The 24037-nt window shown below is 39.3% G+C and overlaps 1 protein-coding gene across 1 annotated transcript in view; it reads right to left on the bottom strand.

Annotated features, from left to right (window-relative positions):
- Positions 1–24037, bottom strand: part of ADGRG6 (adhesion G protein-coupled receptor G6) — a 144234-nt gene that overhangs the window by 62721 nt on the left and 57476 nt on the right. Inside the window, exons 3-8 of the mRNA XM_074948531.1 lie at positions 23110–23733; positions 14175–14243; positions 10987–11073; positions 3379–3464; positions 1197–1249; positions 1044–1103 (exon numbers count right to left, since the gene is read on the bottom strand). Of these exons, the coding sequence (XP_074804632.1) occupies positions 1044–1103; positions 1197–1249; positions 3379–3464; positions 10987–11073; positions 14175–14243; positions 23110–23733 (979 nt within the window). The remainder of the gene's footprint in view (positions 1–1043; positions 1104–1196; positions 1250–3378; positions 3465–10986; positions 11074–14174; positions 14244–23109; positions 23734–24037) is intronic.

Here is a 24037-nt window from a genome sequence, read left to right as displayed (position 1 = left end):
CATCCCCTCTGCATCCCTTGATTCCTTCCCTCAGTGGTGACAACATCCATCTCTCACAGGCTGTTGTCAGGTCACTAAGAGTAAGGAAGAGTGTACAAGAACTGAGAGCATCAGAAACTAGCTCTGGACAATGATCCCTGAATGGGCTACCATGGGATAAAAGGCTCTATCCTGTCACAACAATTCACATGTACATCTTAACGGCAAAGCAGTTACCTACATTGCCAGGAGATGCACTCCATATGCAGTCTCTCTTTACCCCACAGCAGCCACTGTGCTTTGGCCACCTGCCCTTGATTCAGTCCGAAGACAAGCATCCTTCTCATTTGCCTCCCACAGCTTGGATTGAGATTTTCAAAGAGACCCCATGGAAGTTAGGCACCCAACTCTCACAGGCTTTCAATGGTAGTTAGACACCTAACTTTCTTAGGCTACCTTTGCAAATCACAACCCCAGTGCCTAATCAGCAGCCCACTGAAATCAGGAAGTGAGGGCATGTGGTAAGTAGTGTGATTTGCATCAACTTGGCATTCAGTTCCAGCATGATTTTCTACCACCTGGGTCTTGATCCATTGTCCATTGAAATCAATTGAAAGACTCCTATGGACTTCAATAGGCTTGGATCAGGCCCTTAGAGATGAGGCAGAGGAGAAAAAATGCCTCTTTCCATAGATAGTGCTTAGATACCAGTGATGGGTGCTACGGAAAACCCTAAGATAGATAGTGTTGGGACAGAAGAATGGATATTGCTTCCCATGTATGTTAGACAGGTCTGCAACATTTTGTGACAGGTAAAAATTAAGTTTTGAAAAATGATCAGCCAAGTTTTAAGGAGCTCATTGAACTACCTGATTTAAATCCAAGGTAGTTTAAATTATGATACACATCATACCAATGTGAGGCTTGAGTGCAGATCCAGGGCAGTAGGTGGCCATAAATGACATTTACCAAATGGAAGGGTGTGGCCCATAGCATGCAATAATGTCACACCCAATTTTGATAGTATGTGTTGCCTCTATCACTAAAAAGTCCCAGAATGTTACCTTTGATCAGGAATGCTTCTTTTCTCCCTTGTCAGTTCGTTCACAGTGGTTGGCTGAACACTTAAAAAGCAAGAATCATAAATATCAATTAATGTGTTGTAACTCCACTAAGGACTTAAATCAGGTATTTTCCCAATCATCACCAACATTTACCTGATATTGACCACATACACGGTATAATTCCAGTTCTGGAAGGTCTTATTTAGCTGAAAAATACAGAGAGAATAATTACAAGGATGGTGTGATAAAGAAAGGCTCCTGCATTATCTAGCAGAGTCTTATAAGCTCACCTTCTCTCACCAAAAACAACACCTTTATTTGGCAAAATGAAGCGACTAACATTTCCCCATTGTGAGATTATGGCCTTATTAGGTGTGTATATTTACCGGTGCAAAGTGGAGGGTGGGGAAGGGATCCGTAATAAAGGTACTGTGCAATCAATAGACAACTGTAAGAGGTGCTGAGACACCCCCCGCCCCCGCCACTATTTCTGTAAAGTTTGTGGTTGGAAAGATTTCTGGGCACTGAATGATACGGGAAATACGCTGTAAATTTTCCTCAAAGGTCTACAATCTGCTGCTGAACCTCTCTGTTTCAATCTTTCAGTCTTTTAAGAGATTCATGGTCTCTTGCTACAGAAATATAAATACTGCAGCTCTATGTCAATAAATCTATCATCAGGAAACTATTTTTCTTCTGGAAAAAATAATAGTAGTAATAGAAAAATAGAAAGGCTGCCCCTCCACCTGTACAAAGCAAAATGTCCACCTCAAACCACTAACAAAAAAGTAATGAGCCTCAGTTACATCTATCAACCATCACCTGATCTAATTTACAATGTGACACTTTATGGAACGTTATTGACATCAAAATGCTCTAAAGCAGATTCCAACTATTGTATATTCCCAAAGTGTTTTGCCCAAAAATTTGTAGGGTATAAAATTATGTGTATGTGTAAAATTATGGTATAAAATTATGTGTAGGTAGCATGCAAATATCACTTCAGTTTGCTGTATTATCAAAACTTTTCACAGATATACAGTAATTTACCATTAAAAATTCTTTACATTTATATGAAAAAGAAAAAGGAGGGCTATCTAGGTAGGCATTCTACCACCAAATAAATAAACAAACAACAACAACAACAACAACAAACAGCTATCAGAACATAAAAATACATTCTCCCACTTATCTAATCTGTATGAAACAGCTCCCTAATATGAGGTAGAGAAGGTTAATGTACTAAATCAAATTCTAAAACACCTCATAAACAAGAACAAGATCTTACTGTTCTGCCTACTTTTCTGCTTTTGTATATGTGTTGACCTCATTTTTAACACAACCTCATACTTGCAATGTGCTTTAGCTTGAAAGCAGTTAATTACACGTAAATAAATGTTACGGTCAAATGTCAATATTTGGCAAAAGTTATTTTGGAAAATCACATGGTTCCCCTGGGCTATGCCTCCTCCAGAAATATTATATTTGAAGTTCTTTGTATTCTAATAGTAGCTTGCTGAGAGAGTTATTTCTGGTGGTGTCTTGATTATTATTTTCTGATCTTTTCCTCATCACTTTGATGACCTGTGTTTGCAGCCCATCCACTTATGCACATCAAGCTGCATTTGGTGGCTTGACATTTCTGGATCCCTTGTATCAGCATAAAACTAGCCTGGCATGGGGAGAGCATGCTACAATAAACAAGGCAGTTTCTGGGTATTATCACAATCATAGCAAGCATACATGGCTTTGAGAATCTCTGCTCCAGACATACACAAACTCTGACCCACGGACCACTAGTAGTGTTGACCCCTCATTTCTATTGCTGTAGAGTAACATTTCAAAAACACCTAAGTGACTTAGGAGCCTAAGCACTACTTTCATTTGTGACTTAGGCACTTAGGATCCTAAGTCCTGTTGACTTTGAATGAGACTTAGATGTATAAAGGCTACATTTTTAAAAGGCATTTAGGTGCCTAAAGATTCAGATAGCCACCTAGTGGGATTCTGAAAAGTTCCAGGTGCCTAACACACATTGATTTCTGTCCCGAAATGCCTACATCACTTTTGAAAATGGGACTTAAATTCCCAAGCTCCTTAGATAACATTTGATAATTTTACCCATGGTACCTAAGGGCCTAAAGAAGTAGCGTGTTCCCACTGTTTTAACTACTGTACAAACAAACAACAGACCCTGCTCAGGAGAGCTCATAAACTAGACCAACTGGTTTCTTTGATGTTCCCCCTTTTTCCCCAGCTCTTATCGATTTGACGTAATTTAAGGTGCAGATTCACAAATATACAACTCACATAAATAGGGAGAAACTTAACTTACCCATTCGGCCACCACACTCTGTACTTTTGACTCTAAAATGGACTTGTAATTGAAGACAGTAATGGAAATCCTGTAGAATAGCCCCCCTGTCCATTAAAAACAGTATTACAAATATCAGAAACATTGAACATCATTCATAATATATTGCCAAACTTTCTCTGTTTAAAACTTCAAGACCTTATTTTTGTAGCAAAAGATAACTTGGTGGATAGGGTCTGAACTCACATTTTGGTATACCCAAAACTCTTGTTGCTATTATAGGGCTTTGAGTGCATACAGGAATGCAGGATTGGGCCTACTGTCCAACAAAATGGAATTTATATGTAAATATGACTCTGTATATGACTGAAATGTAATTGTGAGATCCTGAAAATGCCATAAATATAAAATAATAATAAATACTGAGTTTTCAAACAGGACATAATCTGGTGTAATCTAGAAAAACTCTGCAGATTCTACTGGAATCTCTCAGGATTTACAATGGTCTGAGAGCAAAATGTGAATCCATCAGTTTAAAAGCAACAAAATAACCAAGGACAGAATTTGAAGATAGTGAGGTTCGATGGGTGTTTCTTGGACACAATACTGCATGAAGAATCTTTGTTCTCAAATCCCTCTTGAGTTTGCACAGCTGGCAGTTAGAAAGACAAACCATATTTTAACTGCAAAGTGAACAAACTTCATTTGGAAAGCCTTGAGATACAATAAATCTAGAACTTCATCTTGCCATTTTTTGAAGAGTCACATTTTAGATGACAGTGAAACTTTAGAACATGAACAAGACTATTTTGAAGTGACAGTAATTAACTTTAGATAAATTCTCCCTAAACTCATGGGGACGGTAAACAATTCTTCTTTTCCTGTTGCAAAATTTCACACATACATAAATAAATAAAATAAGTTTTGTTCCAGGCCATTTTGTGACTCAAAAATTTGACTTTTCACAAAATAAGAATTGTGCTTTAAAACACTGCAAAATTTTGCCAGCCTTCATGGGAAATGGCTCTCTCTGTGTGAAATTCATCTTTATGTGGCGGGGTCGCAAAAGGACCTCCAAACCAATTAGGCTCCACATGAGGATTGTGGAGGACTCCACCAGCTGAGTGGCCATACAGGTTACCTACTCTCTATGAACTACAGAAAAGGTATCAGCACTGCCTCTGAATACCGTATTAGCCATGGGCATGGTCCACAGATCTCCATTTATATAGATCCTATAACTGAAGTGGATGCAGAGGTACTGTGGCTGCTCTTACAGTCCATTGGCTGGAGTAGCAGCTGAGGAGAGGCCTTGCCGTGGTCCTGGGTTGGAGTGGAAGAGCTCAGACACTCAGGCTTTTCTGAACCCTTTGAGAATTCAAGTTCAAAAATCAAAGTCAAAACTTCAAAAATGCTCAAGATTTTGTTAAAATAGAAGATCATGCTACAGTCTGTTGAAAAAACAGATTCAGTTGAATAGATTCTGAATGAGACTTGAGATTTTCCAATTTAATTGTAAATACTTTGCATCACCCTACTCATGAACTTGCTTTTCTCTTTGTTATGGGTTACTCCTACTGCCACTAAGGTCAGTGTGAAAACTCGTTTTGAATTCAACAGTGCAGAATCAAGCCCTTAAAGGAAACTTGATTGCCAAGTAATGTTTTAACTAAACTCTCACAGCAAAAGGTCATAAATCTAAAGGACACTAATGTATATTTTCCTAGTAAAAAAATAAATAAATAAATAAAGATAAAAATTCATTATTTGGTTTACTCTTAAAATGGCATTTCCATTGTTATCTTTATTGTGATCATTTCATGGAGGAAAGTGGAATGTTTAATTCTGGACTCAGAAAGAGAAAATATACTGTACTGGTATATACTATATATAGTTAATGTATTTGATATGTATATACCTACAAATGTATATATGTATACACATACAATAAAATACATGGTATGTACTGTATATAGATAATTAAATACATGGTATGTATTATTTTTAGATAATATATTTTATGTGTATATATATATACACAGTACACATACATATGTTACACACACACACAGTGTCATATTATATGTATAGTCTCTTATATAGTTATATAGTGTCATACATATGAGTGAAATCATCTTAATGTACAAAATAAAATACTTTTCTAACACAGCATCTATTAACTAGTGTTAAATAGTTTCACAGTCACCACCACATTATGACTCAAAGCGTGTTTCAGTCAGACTAGCAAAGAACTACTCTACATTTCTAATCACTCTCAGGAGACTACAGGACAGCTGGTGAATCCAAAAGTGCTTCCCCACTTAAAATTGTTTCCCCCCCCCTTAAATATGTTGCTTGGAGAAAATTATTTTTACAGGAAAATAAATGATGAAAAGTAGACTGAAGCAGTTTAATATAAATAAATAAATAAATAAAAATTATTAAAATTGCAAAAATATAGAAGATGAGCAAAATTATCCGGATTGGATTCCCACCCCCACCCCCCATTTTCCTCACATTTTTCAAAACTTTCATTGTTAAATTTGAGCTGGACCCTGGATTTGACTTTTTAAAATAATCAAAGCCACAAAAATGTAAATACTGTAATTGAAAAAAATCCAAAAATATTTAAGAATAAAAATAATGAACATCAGAATAATAAATAAATAGATGGCAATCAACTTATTGTCCCAGCAGTCTCCTTAGAGCTCTATTGGTTAGAGAATGGGAAGATAGCTATTAGAAACCACATGTTAATGGCATGTACTAAGATTGTTTTGGAATATGTTACAAATTCCCTCCTACTGTAATTAAATTGCTATTCTACAATCTACATGAAGCTACACGTAAGGATTAAACCTGGATATTTCTACATCCAGTTCTACAAAGTGCATATCTAGGAGATGAGGTGATATTTTCTCTACATCTAGCTTAATGCCTTGACATACTGTAGTTGACCTCAGGTCCACACAGGCAGCTCAGTTCAGCGAAGGAGTTACATAAATAAGACAAAACTAATTTTGGGGAGCTGGTAAGTGGATTCAGTGGTCTGTAAGGGGTGAAGATTTGGCTTGTTCCAGCAGATGCATTGGCCAAGGGATTTTCATACACTGAAATAGATGACTGGTGGTACATTACTTGAGAAGCTGATCTTTGGGACTGCAAGACAGAATGATGAATAGTTGCTCCGGTTATTGTTACAGCATAGTTTAAAATACTCTCAGTGGCATGAATAAAAGTCCCGCTGTATGGAGATGACAGAGATATTGCACTGGCCACTACTGAAATTGTTGTTGGTTCCAAAATAAAAGAGATATTTGTTATTTTTCCATAATCGGTGTACGCTTCAAAAGACAGAGGCATGGTCTGTAGTTGCGAATCAGTGGTATGAATATTACTGGAATTCAAAGAGGACATTCCTTTGTTAATAAACCCTTCAATCTGTCTGCTAGAATAGTGGTATACCTCCCATTCTGATTCTCTTCCTGGAAGTAGTGATTCAGTATTTGACATCAGTAAAGTAGTACTCCCAATATTTACATCATAGAGCACTCCCATTTGAAGAGAAGGTGTCAGATTGATTTCTGGATCTTCAACAGATTTTTGTTCTAGAACAGTTATGTGGCTTTTAATTGCTAGCTTTGTTAGTAAATTTAACTCTGCTACATTCCATAGCTGACCCAAGCTTGGTGAAATTTTGTCAAGATCATTTTGAAGACTTTGTGATAGTGAGGGTGTAGAAAATAACAATGATGTTGAGCAGCTGTCAGGATGTGCACTGGCCCTGATTTTTTGTTCGGAATGAAGAGTGTCTATTTTTTCCAAAGACAATGTCATTGTGAGGAAGTTAGAACGCAGTGAGCTGTGTGTTCCTACAAAATCAGTGTCTACATCTGGCTGAACTTTACTTTTTCCATTATCAAAAGCACTTGTTGGATTACTCTGTTTGACCATATAAATGTTTTGTGATTGTGATGGTCCATAAGCTTTTGTATAGGTTACCAAACTCTCTGATGATCTGTCAGGTAAGCAGGCAATATAGTTATCCTCTGTACATGAAGGCTGGGCTGCTGAGTAAGTGAAGAAAATTGAAGCAAATGTCTGTCTGTGATGTTGGAAGGTCATGCCGATTTGATCTGGACTTGAAATTTGATCCCAAGTCTGCATGTGTAAACTAGCAACACTTTTAAATTCGTCAGTGAAAGTTGCATGTGAAATATCAAAGGTACTCGTCTGTAATTGCATGGAAGGCTGATGTGAAGACATTTCCAGTGAAGGGAAATGAGAATTTGAAGACACGTTTATGTTAGGAGAAATGGTCATTTTTGACTGTGATATTTTCCTTTTTATATTTTCTGAAATCCCTAGTGAAGGGATCAGAACAATTGAACTAAAGCTTTCCATATCCAAAGATGACAAATAGCTAGAAAAGTTCATTTTTTCTGTTCCATAACCTGATGTATTGATGGTAGTGTGCATAAGGATATTATCAGCTGCAGTAGGGGAAGTAAAAAATGACTGTTTCTCTGTTGAGGAAGCAAGTTTATTAAATGAGAACCACCAGCTTTCTGAAAGTTCCCCAGAAAACTCTGGAGACTCTTGTTTGAAATTATAGTACAAAGTCCAAAAACTTGCTGGTAAAGAAGGAGCAATATTAATATACTGTGTTGGCAGACCCAAATAACCTGGTTTCCAGGTATTACTGATTCTGTTCATGTTTTCTGGCTCAGGTGTGGAAAAAACAGAATCTTCATGTAGGTTATCATTATGATTTGTATCTAAAGTACTTTCTAATTTTTCATTTCCAGGGATCTCATTTGGTTTCCTTTGCATATTTGCAGAGGGTTTTAAAGAATGAGGTATATAGTTGCTGGTAGAAATAAGTGTGTTGAAGAGTTCAAATTCATCTTCTGGAGAAGATGCTTCTTCATCTTCCTCTTTTGGCAATTTGGTCAAAGGCCTAACTATAAATAAGTCACTTTTCAAATATGTATGACTCAAGGATTCTTGATAAACTGGTGAAACAGTAACAGTGTGTTGAAATTCTGAACTTCTCTTTCTTGTTGCTAGCAAGAGTGCTGACAATCTTCGCAATTCTGTGCTGTCTTCCCGTGTTAGAAGAGTTTCTGTTGGTTGGATATCAAGTATAGCTTCTTTATATATTTCTTTTATATCTTGGAAGAAACTAGATGGATTTGAAGGATGAGTCTGTTTGGAGGTTACCTTTCTAAGGTTTACTGATTGATGGTCCTTGAAGTATTTAAATTTTGTAGACTGCAATTCATCATTTGCTTCTGCAATATAAACACTATTCCTAATAGAATCATCTTCCAGAATTTTCTTAGTGGATACAAGGTAAACATTTTCAGGTGAAAATTCTAGTAAGTCCAGCCTACTTTTTTGAAAAGATGGCTCATATTGTGTAGAAGCAGCAGATAGGCTAGACAGAGAATGATGGTTTTCTTCTGGAATGTCAGAAATAACATGATGATATGATGCAGCATTGTTCCACCAGCTGAGTGATTTCAAGCCATTGTATATACTTTCATGTGTGGAAGAGGATGTGCCACTATTAGAAGAAAAAATCCACAGGGGTTCTTTTGTGTGTTCATAAAGGTTTCTTTTGCTTACCAGAGTGAGGAATGCTGACTCAGAATTAGTATAATCCAATCCATCAGTCAAAGTCCATGTTAGTTCTGGACTAAAACTTTCACTCTGCAGAAGAGGAAGTCCTACATTCTTGGAATGATCTGTAACCATGGGGGTTATTGGAATTTGTGCTATATCATGAATCTCATTCAGTAAGCCACTAGAGTGATTCAAAACACTATTATGGGTTGACTGATTTATTGTAGTATTGTGCTCTGTAAAAGGATTCAAGGTAGCAACTTCAGTCTCCCCAGAAGCAGCTGATGTGGCCTCAGAAGTAGGTAGCAAGAACACGTTGTGTACGTTTTTTCTCTCTGGGTTTTGGCCCTTAGGTGATGAACTTTTACTGGGTTGGAGAGGCCTTTGTCTCACTGGCCAAATAATTGGGGTTGAGATAATTCCTAAATTTTTGACCCCTTTTATCATAGAATCTTGTTGCCCTTGTAGCAGTGAGTGGGAGGATTCAGGTGAATTTCTCTTCATTCTGAAGATAACTGTAGCAGGAACTCTCAATTCCCGCAGGTCTGTATGTAGCAAGCCATATAGTTAATGGATGAAAGAAAAATTATTTATACAAACTAAATGATTCACCTCAGGTCATAAACTCTGTTAGCTCAGTGGAAGCTGTATTTGCTTACTTTAAGTGTGAATTTGGCATCTTGTCTTTTAGTCTTTCTGCTTTATGAAGAGAATTTTATAGACACCCACAAGAGTTAGCCATCCAGTTTTCATTGATTTTAATGGAAATTGGGCATCCAGTTTCCCTGTGTGGCTTTGAAAATCTCAGCATTACTATATTGGGTTAACTGTTTAGTGTGAACATCTTGGGATTGGCTCCATAAATAGAAATGAAACACCCCTTGACATAAGTGACTCAATACTTTCCAGGGTCTGGCTCTTTTCCTCTAGAGTAAAGTCAAATATCAAAGAATAAAAATATAGGTACAAACTACTAAATTCTATGATGAACTCTACAGTAATGTTTGCAGGACATAATAAGCTATAGTATAAAACTACCAGAGGTTTTACATCCTCCAATAGAAATGAACACATTTGTTAAAAACGCACAATCATTGATTTAATTCTGTGGAGCCCACTGAAAATGAAATCCCTGCAGAAAAGGATTTTTGTGAGATCTCCTGTGAATAGAAAACCAATGAAAGTTGTGTTAAAATAGTTTCTTTCAATTCATTACTATTATTATTTTTACTTAATTTGTATTTTGGTGGCTCCCCCAACATGCTACACTATCTTCTGAGGAAAGTGATCTCTTAGAACTTGACAAAATGTCAAAGGAAATCTCTACTTTCCTGTGAATAGCAGTGGGCTTATAATTGATTCATCTGGTACCATTAAAGTTTCCCTAATCTTTCTGAATGAAAACTACATTATATTCAACGTTGTCAATATTTTCCTAAATAAAATAATGATCCTGCTCCCCTTGAAGTCAATGGAAAGATTCCTGTTGAGTCAGTGGAAGTTGTTTTGCTCCAACAGACAGATTCCACTTGGCTTCTCAAACTTACCAATGGGGAATAGATAATTCCAAAGTTCCACCGGCCCACCTGAAAATGTGGCTGCTATGTGGCACTTAAACAGCAGCTGTGTTAAAATGTCTCAAAGACATGTCTATTTTTATCCTCTTTTTAAAATATCTATCTTGGCCCTGTGTGCTTTGAAGATTAGTGAATGAACAAGTGAATGAACAATATAAATAACAAGTGATACATAATGTGGAAATGGCTCGCTTTTATACAAGAAATACGCAAGCATATTAAAAAAATACTGGGCCTGATTCTGTTCTCAAACCAGTTTTACATGATTGACATGGAGTAACTCCTGATTTACACTAGTGTTATGAAGAGCAGAATCAAACCCAATATGTGAAACTTGACATTTGTTATATTTAAATAAACCTTATAACACAATACATTTGCTCTAGACACAGTACAAGGAAAAATGTAACACAGGATTTCTTACCATCGTTTGGCTTATCGGTTCTATTAGTATCGGGCATGTTAGTGGTGACAGTGGGTGGTGGAGGAGTAGTAGCATTTACAGTAGTAGCTGGTAACAAAGATGAGAGAAAGGTGAATATGCATGAAAAATGAATGTTAATGTGGTCAGGCACAATGGGAATAATGCATGAAAACATACATAGAGAGTGAAGGAAACCATTTACTATACATGTTAATATACACACACCAAACTTCTGTATAAAGTGATGAGTATGAATGAACTGATGTAGGTCCCAGTCCTGCAATCCTTACTCCTGCGGACTTCAGTGGGGAGTAAGTGTTGCAAGATCAGTCCTGTACTGTCTTCACAAATTCTGAATCATTTAATAAGATCTTCTATGAAGAGCTGTGCAAAGGCCAGAAAATAAATAACACGGCTTCAAACTCACACAAACTATGAACATTAACTTGTGAAAAAAATAGATGTCTCTACCCTGGGAAGGAAGATGAAGAACAACTGTGAAACTAAAACACCAGTGTAAGGATCTAATTAACTCCACTAAGATCTGTATAATGAACAGAATTAAAATCATACATGGAATATTCTCAAAAAATTGATTTTCAAAGCTTCATGTACTATACAATTCCTACTGATATCAGTAGGAGTCACCTCACACAGCACTTCCAAAATTTATCCCTTAGGGACTAGCTCAAATGAATTTTCGGTTGGTACAGGGAAGATATACAGTACCAGAAAATTCCCTTTAGAACACAATAGGTTTGTGTGTTTACACAGAACAGCATCAAAACAATTAATAATCATATCACTGCATTTTAAATAACAATTTGGAAAAGAAATGTATTTTATTCAGTAATTCTCAGGGAACTCAAACCCAAAATTGATAGTTTTTTGCTGGAAAGCTCTCTTTACAATATGGACACTGATATATCATAAGCTCTCAACCTGCCATGTTCTTTTCTGATACAATTTTGGCCAACAACCAAGCTCAAAAGCTTATGAAAAAGTGTATTTTCAGCAGGGTTTGGTTTTTTTCCTAGATACATTCTATGTTGTTTTTGTTACAAGCTTCTTGTATGATTTTTTGGTGTGACAGAATAAATTTGTTTCACCTTTGTTACTTGTTTTCTATTGATATTTTATTAAGCAAAACACAGCAACACTTTAAAGAATTTGAACATAGAGGATTATAATTCAGTGGATGATATGTGTTCAGCCATTTATATAATTATGACAAAGAGGGCCTCATTAGCCAAATCAACAAAAGTGGTAAAAAAGAAAAAGGCATCCATTCCTATTACTAAATGCTGCTATAGAAATCTAAGGTCTTTAACCCATAAAAAACCAACATCGGTTCTTTTTCTTCAACAATTGCTTTTATGACACTGTGGAAATGAGTTCATTAAAAAAATGCTTGACATCTGAATAGTGGCAACCTATCCAAAGGATAGTAATCAGTAATAATTATAAACAGATGGCCAGGCTTATGTCGATAATGTTGCATTACTGACTGTTTGTCTGATGCAAATCATAGATCTCTGGGCATTTTTCCAAAAAGACTATCCTGATGTCCTGGTTATCATAATCCTGTCTCTATATAACTGGTTTTAATTACCATGGCTGTGTGAGAGCTATTACTGAGTTCATGATGGCTACCACATTTACCTAAGCAGTTGCTCCAGGACCTCTATTTAACTCATTATTGCAAAGTACTTTGGGTGTCTTAAGTCCAAAAGATGCTATTTAAAACTAACTTCTGGACCTAGCTGACATTTCACCTTAACTGTGGACTTTGCAATCTGGACATCAGTTTAGATCTAGTTTGAAACATTGCAAGTATATGCTCCAGCAGCCTGAGTCAAATTCACCACCAGAAAATCCAGTGCAAGTGGCTAAAACTCCATTATAGCCTGCTATAGTCATTACCCTGGCTCCCCACCAGGAGTTAATTTTACCCTCTGTTGTTAAGCTCAAAATGTTTTATTTTTACTCTTTACCACAGAAAGAGTTCCAAGAATCTTAAGTCCTTCCACTTTATTTACTTTTCTTTCCCGCTGGCCTCTGCCTTCCATCCCTTATCTTTAAAAGGGTTAAATCATTTGAAATTATTTTAGAGCAGGTGCTGCTACTGCAACTAGCATAGAGCTGTATGTAAGTTTTATAGAGAAGTTTAACCCAACTAGTAGGCTCTTGGGTCATGAATGCATTGTGAAAGTAGGCCTGCACCATTCATGCCAAGGGGTTGTGCTGAATTCCAACCACGAAGCAGAGCTGCAGGAATTTATTGGGGGTGAATCCCTATGAGTAATCCCTGCAGGTTTGATTCACATGGCACATGGAAGTGGAACTCTGCAGTGTTCACCCAGCTCTACTGATAATCTTGCAATGTCTCCCCAAACTACGCCCATGGGCATCCCCAGCACCACCCCTCCCCTGTGCACTTCCCTTTGCTTCCCTGTCATTTTCTGAGGGGAAGCAAAGAAGTTCTGCAGAGGGATATGAATTTTTCACATGCACGGTGGCGCAGAATTCCCCCAGGAGTAACCCAGCTGACCTGGCCCTTCAAGATGTCTGATGTCATGACTCCTGTTGTGACTGACAGACATGTTGATATCTATAGTGATCATTCATTAGTATGCCTATGGGGGGAAGGCCAGAAAATCATCAACTATTACAATAAGTAGTTTTATTATATGAATAATAATGATTATACTTTGTATTTGTATAATACCTTTCACCTGAGGGTCTCAAACCATACTAACAATTAATTAAGCTTCACAGCAGCCTGTTAAAACCATCTAAATAATGATCAGTTCCTGTAATTACATCAGTTTATGCCCGATTTACAGATTTTCTACCAGCATTAACATTATAGCCTTTAACTGTGCAGGAGGAAAAGAGATGGGGAAAGAAATTAAACCAGTTCATCTTTGCATTAGCATATGATTGTTAGGTTTTGATACAATGAAGACTTTATGGACTTGTTTGTATTATCAAGAGTTTGATCACATTTTTTCTACATACTGTATGTATAGTATACCCACTCATCTGTTGAAGCTAAGAAATTCCTTTCTTTGCTCAGTTTTCTAGAGGTCAGCCTTAAGAAGTTAAAGTAAAATGAAATTAAAAGAAAAAAAACCAAGGAGATTTGGTAAAGCTGAAAAATGCAAACAGTGTCTTTGGCTTCTTACCTTGGCAAAGGCTTCCAAGATTTTCACAACTAGTTGGTTCAGTTGTAGGTGGGGGAATTAGGTATGAGCCTTTAGAATATGGAAAGACAAATCATTAAAAATGTTTGGCATATGATACATAACATTGTCACGTCTCAAAATACATTAGGTCATGCACTCGCAGTTCTTTTTCTGGTTTATCTCAGCAGGAAACCTGATATGCCATTTTGCTCAGAAGACTCATGTACGATCATTTCCCTATGTTGCTGACAACTCCAGGAAAGTCCTGCTGGCTTGCAAGTTTGGGTCATATCTAACAAGTACCTCCCATCTTCATATTTTCCAAGATTTCCGTTAGATTTAGCTACACACAGCTCCCCTGGAAATCATTGAGTAGTGTGTGGCAAACGGTTTAAAAATGTAGTAGCTAGTGTGGCTGTAGTGCCTATGCAGAATTAATGGATAAAAACATGGCATCTTCAAGTGAGTTCTGAACTCAGTTGTGGCAATGTAGTCTACCAGCGTACTAGTCAGAGAAATTCCCCAAAGGAGATACCAAGCAGATAAGCTGTGATTCAACCAGTTCCTGTGTGCAGGGCGTGGGCATGATTCATGTTCTGGTATGCATGTATAATAAACAGATAAAGACATCAGAATGTGTATTTACTGAATTAATCATATCAACATGCACATATTTTGTGACCAAGTGTGAAAGTAATGGGGTAGCTGCATTCATTATATTTGGAATATCCCCGTGCTTCAGCTGCACATACAGCGTTTGCTCATTATGTTGAAAATAATGGGACCAAATAGCATGGCATACTCAATAATGCACATGTGCAAAAATAATACTAAATAAATGCTAAATACTTAGATAAACAATATTAAACAACCCAGCTTGTGTGTGTAAAATGTGAATGGGCCAGATGTCTACGTGAAATGCAGATGTTTTGTGCTATATGGCTGGCTCGGTCTGGCCCCCAAACCAGCATATCTCCCTGGTAGGATCACCTTAGTGCAAGAGGGTTCCTTTAGTAGCACACAGCAGCTGTGTTAGATGGGGAAAGAGGGTGTGTCCAGAGGAAGAAGGCATGGCTGGGACACTTCTATGCCAAATCAATCCCTGGTTGCAGGTTTTGGCCTCTGGTTTGTTAACAGCCAGTATAAATTAGCAGAGCCATAACAGAAGATCTGGCCCAATAATTTTGGGGCTGGTTCTGCATTCTAGCATTGCCAACTTTCTACTCACACAAAACAGAACACCCTTGCCCCGCCCCCTGCCCTACCCCTCCTCTGCCCCTTCTCCGAGGCCCCGCCCCCTCCATCTGTCGCTCGCACTCCCCACTCTCACTCACTCGCTCATTTTCACTGGGCTGGCTCAGGGGGTTGGGGTTCAGGAGGGGGTGAGGGCTCTGACTAGGGGTGCAGGCTCTGGGGTGGGGCCAGAAATGAGGAGTTCAGGGTATGGGAGGGGCTCCATGTTGAGGCAGTGGAATGCGGGGGGTGTGGGGGGGAGGAGGGTCAGGGTTCCAGCTGGGGGATGCTGGCTCTGGGATGGGGCCAGGGATGAGGGGCTTGGGGTGCAGGAGAGGGCTCCAGGTTGGGGGGTGGAGCCAAGGGGTTCAGAGTATGGGAGGAGGCTCTGGGCTGAGGCAGGGGGTTGGGGTGCGGGAGGGGGTATGGGCTCTGGACCGGGGGTGTGAGTTCTGGGGTGGGGCCAAAAATGAGGGGTTCAGAGTCTGGGAGAGGGCTCTGGACTGGGGCAGGGGGTTAGGAGGGTGAGGGCTCTGGCTCTGGAGTGCAGAGTCTAGGTAGGGCTGAGGGGTTTGGGGTGTAGGAGGATGCTCCAGGCTGGGACTGAGGGGTTTGGAGGGCAGGAAGGGGATCAGGGCTGGGGCAGGGGGTTGGAGCACTGTGGGGGGGGGTGTGAGGGCTTCGACCGGGGGTGCGGGTTCTGGGGTGGGGCCAAAAATGAAGGGTTCAGAGTCTGGGAGAGGGCTCTGGACTGGGGCAGGGGGTTAGGAGGGTGAGGGCTCTGGCTCTGGAGTGCAGAGTCTAGGTAGGGCTGAGGGGTTTGGGGTGTAGGAGGATGCTCCAGGCTGGGACTGAGGGGTTTGGAGGGCAGGGAGGGGATCAGGGCTGGGGCAGGGGGTTGGAGCACTGTGGGGGGGGGGTGAGGGCTTCGACTGGGGGTGCGGGCTCTGGGGAGGGTCTGGGGATGAGAGGTTTGGGATACAGGAGGGTACTGGGGATGGGACTGAGGGATTCAGAGAATGGGAGGGGATCAGGGCTGGGCAGGGGGTTGAGGCATGAGAGGGGATCAGGGCTGCAGGTTCTGGGAGGCGCTTACCTCAAGCAGTTCCGAGAAGCAGCAGTATGTCCCCACTTTGTCTCCTATGTGGAGGCGCAGCCAGGTGGCTCTGTGTGCTGCCTGTCCACAGGTGCTGCTCCCGCAGCTCCAATTGGCCACTGTTCCTAGTCAATGGGAGCTGCAGAGCCATCGCTTGGGGCAGGGGTGGCTTGCGGAGCCCCCTGGCTGCCCTACACCTAGAACCCAGAGGGAGGACATGCCGCTGCTTCCGGGAGCCATGTGGAGCCACGGCAGGCAGGGAGCCTGCATTAGCCCCGCTGCGCCACTGACCGGACTTTTAACGGCCCAGTCAGCAGTGTTGACCGGCGCCGCCAGGGTCCCTTTTTGACTGGGCGTTCTGGTCGAAAACCAGACACCTGGCACCCTACTGAATTCACTGAAGTCATTGGGACTTTTGTGGTTCACTTTAATAGGAGCAGTGTTGGGCTCATTAAAAAAAAACAGAAAAACTTAAAAACAGAACAAGTAGGAGTGAGGGTAAAACTTTTTAAATTGCCTAAGTCACTTAAGAGCCTAAGTATCATGAGCATTAGGCTCCTACATCATTGCTGAAAATGGGACTTAGACTCCTAAACCACCTAGATATTTTTGAAAATATTTTTCCTATTCTGTTCCTGCTAGGCATGTGTTGTGGTTATTGCTGTGCTGAGAATGAGCTAGGATGGAGCCAGGTGCTCATCACTCGGCAGCAGCGAACCCAGAGGCCATGCAGCAGAGTGGGATATTGCTGGCTGGAGACCTGAGAGAATACAGGGCCAGGCTTAAAAGTACACTGAAGTATTTTTCCATGAAATATCTTGAAACCTATGAGACAGTGGGATGAGTTCATATTTTATATAAGAAACTAAACTCCACTGAGTATCCTTTGCAAGCCATATGATGTCCTGTGTGAAGCATTTTTACAAATATATTTGCTAATGTTAATAGGCTAATATAAAAACACCCTGAAAGCTGATCCCCTATTGGGTCTATATCAGAGGAAGGTGGCTAAGTAGCTACCCGAAGGTCACTGTAACTTCCACGTGGCAATAGACCACACTTTAGTATTTTTTTTTAAAGATAAATATGCCTGGGCACTATGCTAAACACACCCTTTTTTGTGTTAATCAAGCCTGGTTTTGGCCAGATCATGTCATCTGTCAGTGCTCAGTAAAAGAAATTATGAGAATCTGAATGTCAACATACTTTGAGCTGCTACGATATTTTCATCAATATCACCTAAGCATGTCAACTCTCTACACATCTTGCTTAATTCACTTTTTGGTCTTAAAAGGAATGGCCAGTTATGGCTGAACCATTTTATTTTTTGTATTAATGTGGGTATAGGATAAGGGCATGTACTGCTGGTATCAAATGCAGCTGATGATTTTATAGTGAAATGAAATCCAGGCCCATCTAAATGATGAGTAGCATTAGCGTGCTGTATTAAAAACCCAGAAAAACTCAGCACCACCTATGCAGTGGTAAGAACATGCAAGCGAATGAAATTCTGAATGGAATATTAAATCAGTACAAGGCAGGGTTCTCAAAAGAAGGTTATCTGCAGCAATTTGTTACTGCTCATATGTTCAGTAATTCCATTAGCAAATGCTGTCTGAAAAGTCCATTAACCGCAAATGAAAATAGAGCCCTTTGCGGAGTTTAATAATGCAAGTGACATTCACATGCAAATATGCTGTATTCACTAGTAAGTGTTCAGACTGCTTTGTTACTTAGCTTCTTTCAGCTCCTTACCAAAGCATGAACATGGCAGGATGAATATCTCTTTTCTGAACAAACCCTTGCTTTGCAATTAAATGAATCCTTATCAGTAAGATAAAGTCATCTCTCTAATGTTGCTAGTGCTTTGTCTGTCATTGATAGCCTGACTCATCAACTCTTATTTCAAAGGTTGGTCTGACAAAGAATTCTTTATTACTCAAAAAGACAACGAGAAGAGAAAAATCTTACAGGTGCATCCTCTGGGGTTTCTAGCTGAGTTTTTGAGATGGTATTTCTCACAGTACTTTCTCTGAGGAAATGTAGATGGGTAAGCCAGTAGTATTGTAATCATTTAGCACTCCTGGGAGAAGACTGAAAAGGGTGCTGGAGATTTCTCTTGGGCTTTGCGACAGGAGAGATACAATTACCTTCCTTGGAGTGCTAGATTTTTTTGCACTCTTAGCAAACAGAGTGTGGTGTGGGTGGGTGAGGATTTTACTCCTGTGGTCTTTCCACTGCACACACACTACTACTGATTTCCCAAGTAATTTCTTAGCTAATAAAACTATTTGGGGGCAGAGCTTGTATCTTCATATGTGTTTGTACAGTGCCTAGCACAGTACAATGGGGTCCTGGTCCTGATTATGGCCCTTGGGCACTATTGTAATATTTTAAATATCAAAACTAATACATATGTAAAACAGTATTAATGTATAAAACCTGGGGCCCATTACCTTGTTAGTCTGACGAGTATTCATGTTTATTTTTTACAGTATTTACAGATGGGAGAAAAGGAACCTGCCGTTGATATATTTCAGTGACTACACTTTGTTGTCAAGCAATTAAAAAAATTAATCGTGATAAATTGTGCAATTAAAAATTAATCTTAATTAATTGTGCTGCTAAACAATAATAGAATAGCATTTATTTACATATTTTTGGATTTTTCTACGTTTTCAAATATATTGATTTCAATTACAACACAATACAAAGTATACAGTGCTCGATTTATATTTATTTTTGGTTACAAATATTTGCACTGTAAAAAACAAAAGAAATAGTATTTTTCAGTTCACCTAATACAAGTACTGTAGTGCAACCATGAAAGTTGAACTTACAAATGTAGAATTATGTACAAAAAAATAACTGCATTCAAAAATAAAACAATGTAAAACTTTAGAGCCTACAGGTCAACTCAGTCCTACTTCTTGTTCAGCCAAACGCTAAGACAAACAAGTTTGGTTACCATTTTCAGGAGATAATGCTGCCCGTTTCTTGTTTACAATGTCACCTGAAAGTGAGAACAGGCATTCATGTGGCACTGTTGTAGCTGGCGTTGCAAGATATTTATGTGCCAAATGCACTAAAGATTCATATGTCCCTTCATGCTTCAACCACCATTCCAGAGGACATGCGTCCATGCTGATGATGGGTTCTGCTCGATAACAATACAAAGCAGAGCAGACTGATGCATATTCATTTTCATCACCTGAGTCAGATCCCACCAGCAGAAGGTTGATTTTCTTTTTTGGTGGTTTGGGTTCTGTAGTTTCCTCATCTGAGTGTTGCTCTTTTAAGACTTCTGAAAGCATGCTCCGCACCTCATCCTTCTCAGATTTTGGTTGGCACTTCAGATGCTTAAACCTTGGGTCGAGTGCTGTAGCTATTTTTAGAAATCTCACATTGGTACCTTCTTTGCGTTTTGTCAAATCTGCTGTGAAAGTGTTCTTAAAACGAACATGTGCTGGGTCATCATCCAAGACAGCTATAACATTAAATATATGGCAGAATGTGGGTAAAACAGAACAGGAGACTACAATTCTCCCTCAAGTAGTTCAGTCACAAATTTAATTGACAATTTTTTTTTTACGAGCTTCATCAGCATGGAAGCATGTCCTCTGGAATGGTGGCCAAAGCATGAAGGGGCATACAAATGTTTAGCATATCTGGCATTTAAATACCTTGGAATGCCGGCTACAAAAGTGCCATGCGAATGCCTGTTCTCACTTTCAGGTGACGTAAATAAAAAGCAGGCAGCATTATCTCCTGTAAATGTAAACAAATTTGTTTGTCTCTGCAATTGACTGAACAAGAAGTAGGACTTGTAGGCTCTAAAGTTTTACATTGTTTTGTTTTTGAGTGCAGTTATGTAACCAAAAAAAAAAAAAATCTACATTTGTAAGTTACACTTTCACAATAAAGAGATTGCACTACAGTACTTGTATGAGGTGAATTGAAAAATACAATTTCTTTTATCATTTTTACAGTGCAAATATTTGTAATAAAAAATAATAATATAAAGTGAGCAGTGTACACTTTGTATTCTGTGTTGTAACAGAAATCAATATATTTGAAAATGTAAAAAAATCAAAAATATTAAACAATAGAATACCAATTTAAATTTATTAAACAATGCAATTAATCATGATTAGTTTTTTTAATCGCGATTAATTGTTTTGAGTTAATTGCCTGAGTTAACTATGATTAATCGACAGCCCTAATATTTATTTTTCTAGTGACGTACGCTTGCAAAGTTCTTCACAATAAACAAAGACAAGGTCCATGCCCCAAGCAAAGTTAGATAGAAAACACAAAATGTACAGCTCCTTTGGTTTATGCTGAGGTTATCCAGAGATCTAGATGGGTGCTTTTGGTAAGGAGTTTACATAATACAAAACCATTAAGATAGTAAGGAACCAGGAAAGCTGAATGTGAGAAGGCACTAGGAGAAGAATACGGTTCTTGCAGGAGTATAATTGTTTTTGTGGAAAGCCAATCAGTGTCATGTGTGTCTTGCAGGGGTCTCCCTCTCTGCAGAACTGGAGTTCGGAAGCAGATCACAGTCATGTACATCATATACATCTATCCACACTAGGGTTGCCAAGTGTCTGGTTTTTGACCGGAAAGTCTGGTTGTAAAGGGGACCTGGAGGTGTCCAGTCAGATGTACTGACCACACACCAAAAGTCCAGTTACTGTGGGTGGGGGAAGGGGGCAGGTGCCAGGTCATCAACCTGTGCCAGCGCCTGCTCAGCCGGGGCAGCCTCCTACCTGTATCTTGTGGGCAGGCAGGTAGCAGGCTCTGCATCAGGTTGCAGCTCCTGTCCCAGCCCTGGAGCAGAGGGAGCCCAGCTGGGGGTGGGGTGGGGGTGTGGGATGTTGAGAAGATCAAGTGACTAGGAAGGAGGCTGGGGGTAGCAGCAAGCAAATGGGTAGAGGAGAAACTGTGCAGTGGGGGATTGGAGGGGTGAAAAGAGGCAGGATCATGAGGTAATATTTGTCTTGCGATGTGCAAAGGGAAGGGGAAAACCCAGCAATTTTAATCTGAAATGTTTCCTCTCCTCTTAATCCCTTTTGCCTTTAGTTTATTCTCCTTTCATTCTCCTCAGGTTTCTGGGGTTTTTTTTGTTGTTGTTGTTTTGGTTTGTTTAATTTTGCACACAGATGCTTTTTATGGCACTCTTCACAGACAGCACAATGGATGTACAGCAAATGCACAAAGCACTTATTGCTCCTTCCTACTGACCAAAGGGTCAGAGACCAGAAGTGCATAATGTGCCAAATTGTCAGTTCAATTAATTTTTTTTCTCCAAAGATCACTGTGGACAGACCGAAGTCTACTGGATCCTTTCCCACTCATGATCCTCTCTCATTTCCTGTGAGAAGAATGCTAACAACAAATAAGCAGTTTAAAAAGAAGTTTGAAATGGACATTATTTCAAGCAGCGATTCAGTATTTTGGGGCTATTGGTTTTGGGAAGATCCCACAGAAAAATTGATTGTATCCCCTCTCAAAGTTTCCATGTATGCAAAGAGTAAAAAACCCTGGAAGATAACATTTCCAGGTGCATTCTTACACCTTTACTCTATGATGACATTTTCAGAGTTGCATGAGGGAATAAAGGAGGTGACATAGTGAGTGGAAAGCTCTGCTTCCTGCCTTGGTGGAAACTTAGAGCACTTTCTTTCCTGGAGATCTAGACCAATTCTTGGATCATTAGATCACAACAACTATGAAAATAATAGTACCTCTGGAACATCTTGATAATCTTTTATTGCTGCAATGTCCTTAGAAAGCCACAGCAATGAGTAGACTTAAGACTCGTGAACTGGGCCTGAGTAATCTTAGCTTCAATGCAGGAGAATCAGGGTGGCCGAACCAGCTTTCTAATGGTCCCCATCCATGCCTGTACTGAACAGAACTCTGGCACAGGAAAGAATATAGCCTGCCTAGCTTTAGGCACTTGAGTAATCCTACTGGTGTCTCAAGGGCTTAAAGTTAAGCAAATTCTTAAGTGCTTTCAGGATAAGGGCCTTAGATTGTAACCTCTTCAGGTCAGGGACTCTGGTCTTAATATGTTTCCGTAAAGTGCTATGCATGCCTATAGCATTATATACACAGGATTATTTCTACCTATTACCCCTTTTTATCTTTTTTATATTTTATCTTGCCCCACGTGGCCACAATCAAGTATATTAACTAACTTGTCTTAAAATCACATTTAAACTAATGAGTTTATGGAAAGGAAAGATCGGAGAACTTTTATTTATTTCTTTTATTACTTTTGGTTATTTATTGCTTCTGTCCTGAATAATATATAAAAACCCCTCATTTATACATTTTGTTTAACCTCATTAGTTGTCTTTTGAAGTCAGGCTGGATATGAGCTTTGATTAAACTAAAGGAACAGACACACCCGCGACAAAATTAATTTTTCATGGAATGGAGCTGGCAAGGCTAGGACAAGTGAGGTTGCCTTTTGGGAAGTGCTGCTGTCTGTAACTCTAAACATACAGTTTCTGGCTGTCATATGATACTTCAAGAACAATGCCGGGGGGGGGGGTGTGTGGAATTAATAAAAGTGATTCTGCCAAACATACTCACCACAGCTTAAGTTGTTTTCCGCTTTCAATGCTGAAGTTGGGATACTCCAGAAGTCATTTTCCCAGTCTACAATGTTTCCTTTCACATCACAGCTGAGGTTGGACAGCTTTTGGGAACTCATGGTGAAGTTCCAAAGACGAAAGTTGTATATATCCCCATTTAAAGAGTTTATTTCATTGCTGTCAGAGCCCAACACCAATCTTCCATTGCCGGGGATAACCTGGCCAAAGGTACCTGAGCAGAGAACTGTGTGATAGATGCTCTTGCCATTTACACCTATAGTGCCAGAGAAGCCATCCCATACTATGCACAATTGTTCAAAAGTTTCTGTGAAAAAATCTCCATCTGAATTTGTGATGAGGACACTGTCTAGTATGCACTCTGTGCCTGAGATTGATAGGAAGTGGCCTTTTGTAGTCTTTCCAAAACTGAGGAGTTCTGTTGACAAAGGATCACTGTAGGAGAAAGCCTTCCAGTCATTGGCAGCATTGCTGGCTTTGGTTGCTTCAAAGCAGAGTGTGAACTGGCTAAGCTCTGGCACTGGGACAGTTTTTGCCACAGACACAGGGTCAACATCTGAAGTTTGGGGGATGATGACTTTCTGATTCCTCAGAGAAACAGCAACTAGTAAACACATACACAAAAATCCATATATAAATAAATTTCAAAGGGAGATACAAATTGGTTTAAAGACAAAGATCCAAGTAATATTCATAAAGCCAAATGTTTAAAAGAATGCTTTTATCATTCAACTGGCCCGGTATTGCACATTATAGTGCATTTAGCTTAGCAATACATTCAACCAAAAATGGGCAAAGATCATTTTAGTGCTGCATTACAGATAATTCAACTTCAGGAGTTGAATTAAGTATATTAAACTATTAAGCTCTGAGGCCTGCATTCAAAAATCACGGCATACAAGAATGAA

The sequence above is a fragment of the Natator depressus genome, chromosome 3, assembly GCF_965152275.1.
Source record: "Natator depressus isolate rNatDep1 chromosome 3, rNatDep2.hap1, whole genome shotgun sequence".
NCBI lineage: Eukaryota > Metazoa > Chordata > Testudines > Cheloniidae > Natator > Natator depressus.
The sequence above is the reverse complement of the archived record's forward strand: the minus strand, read 5'-3'. Positions and strand labels throughout refer to the sequence as shown.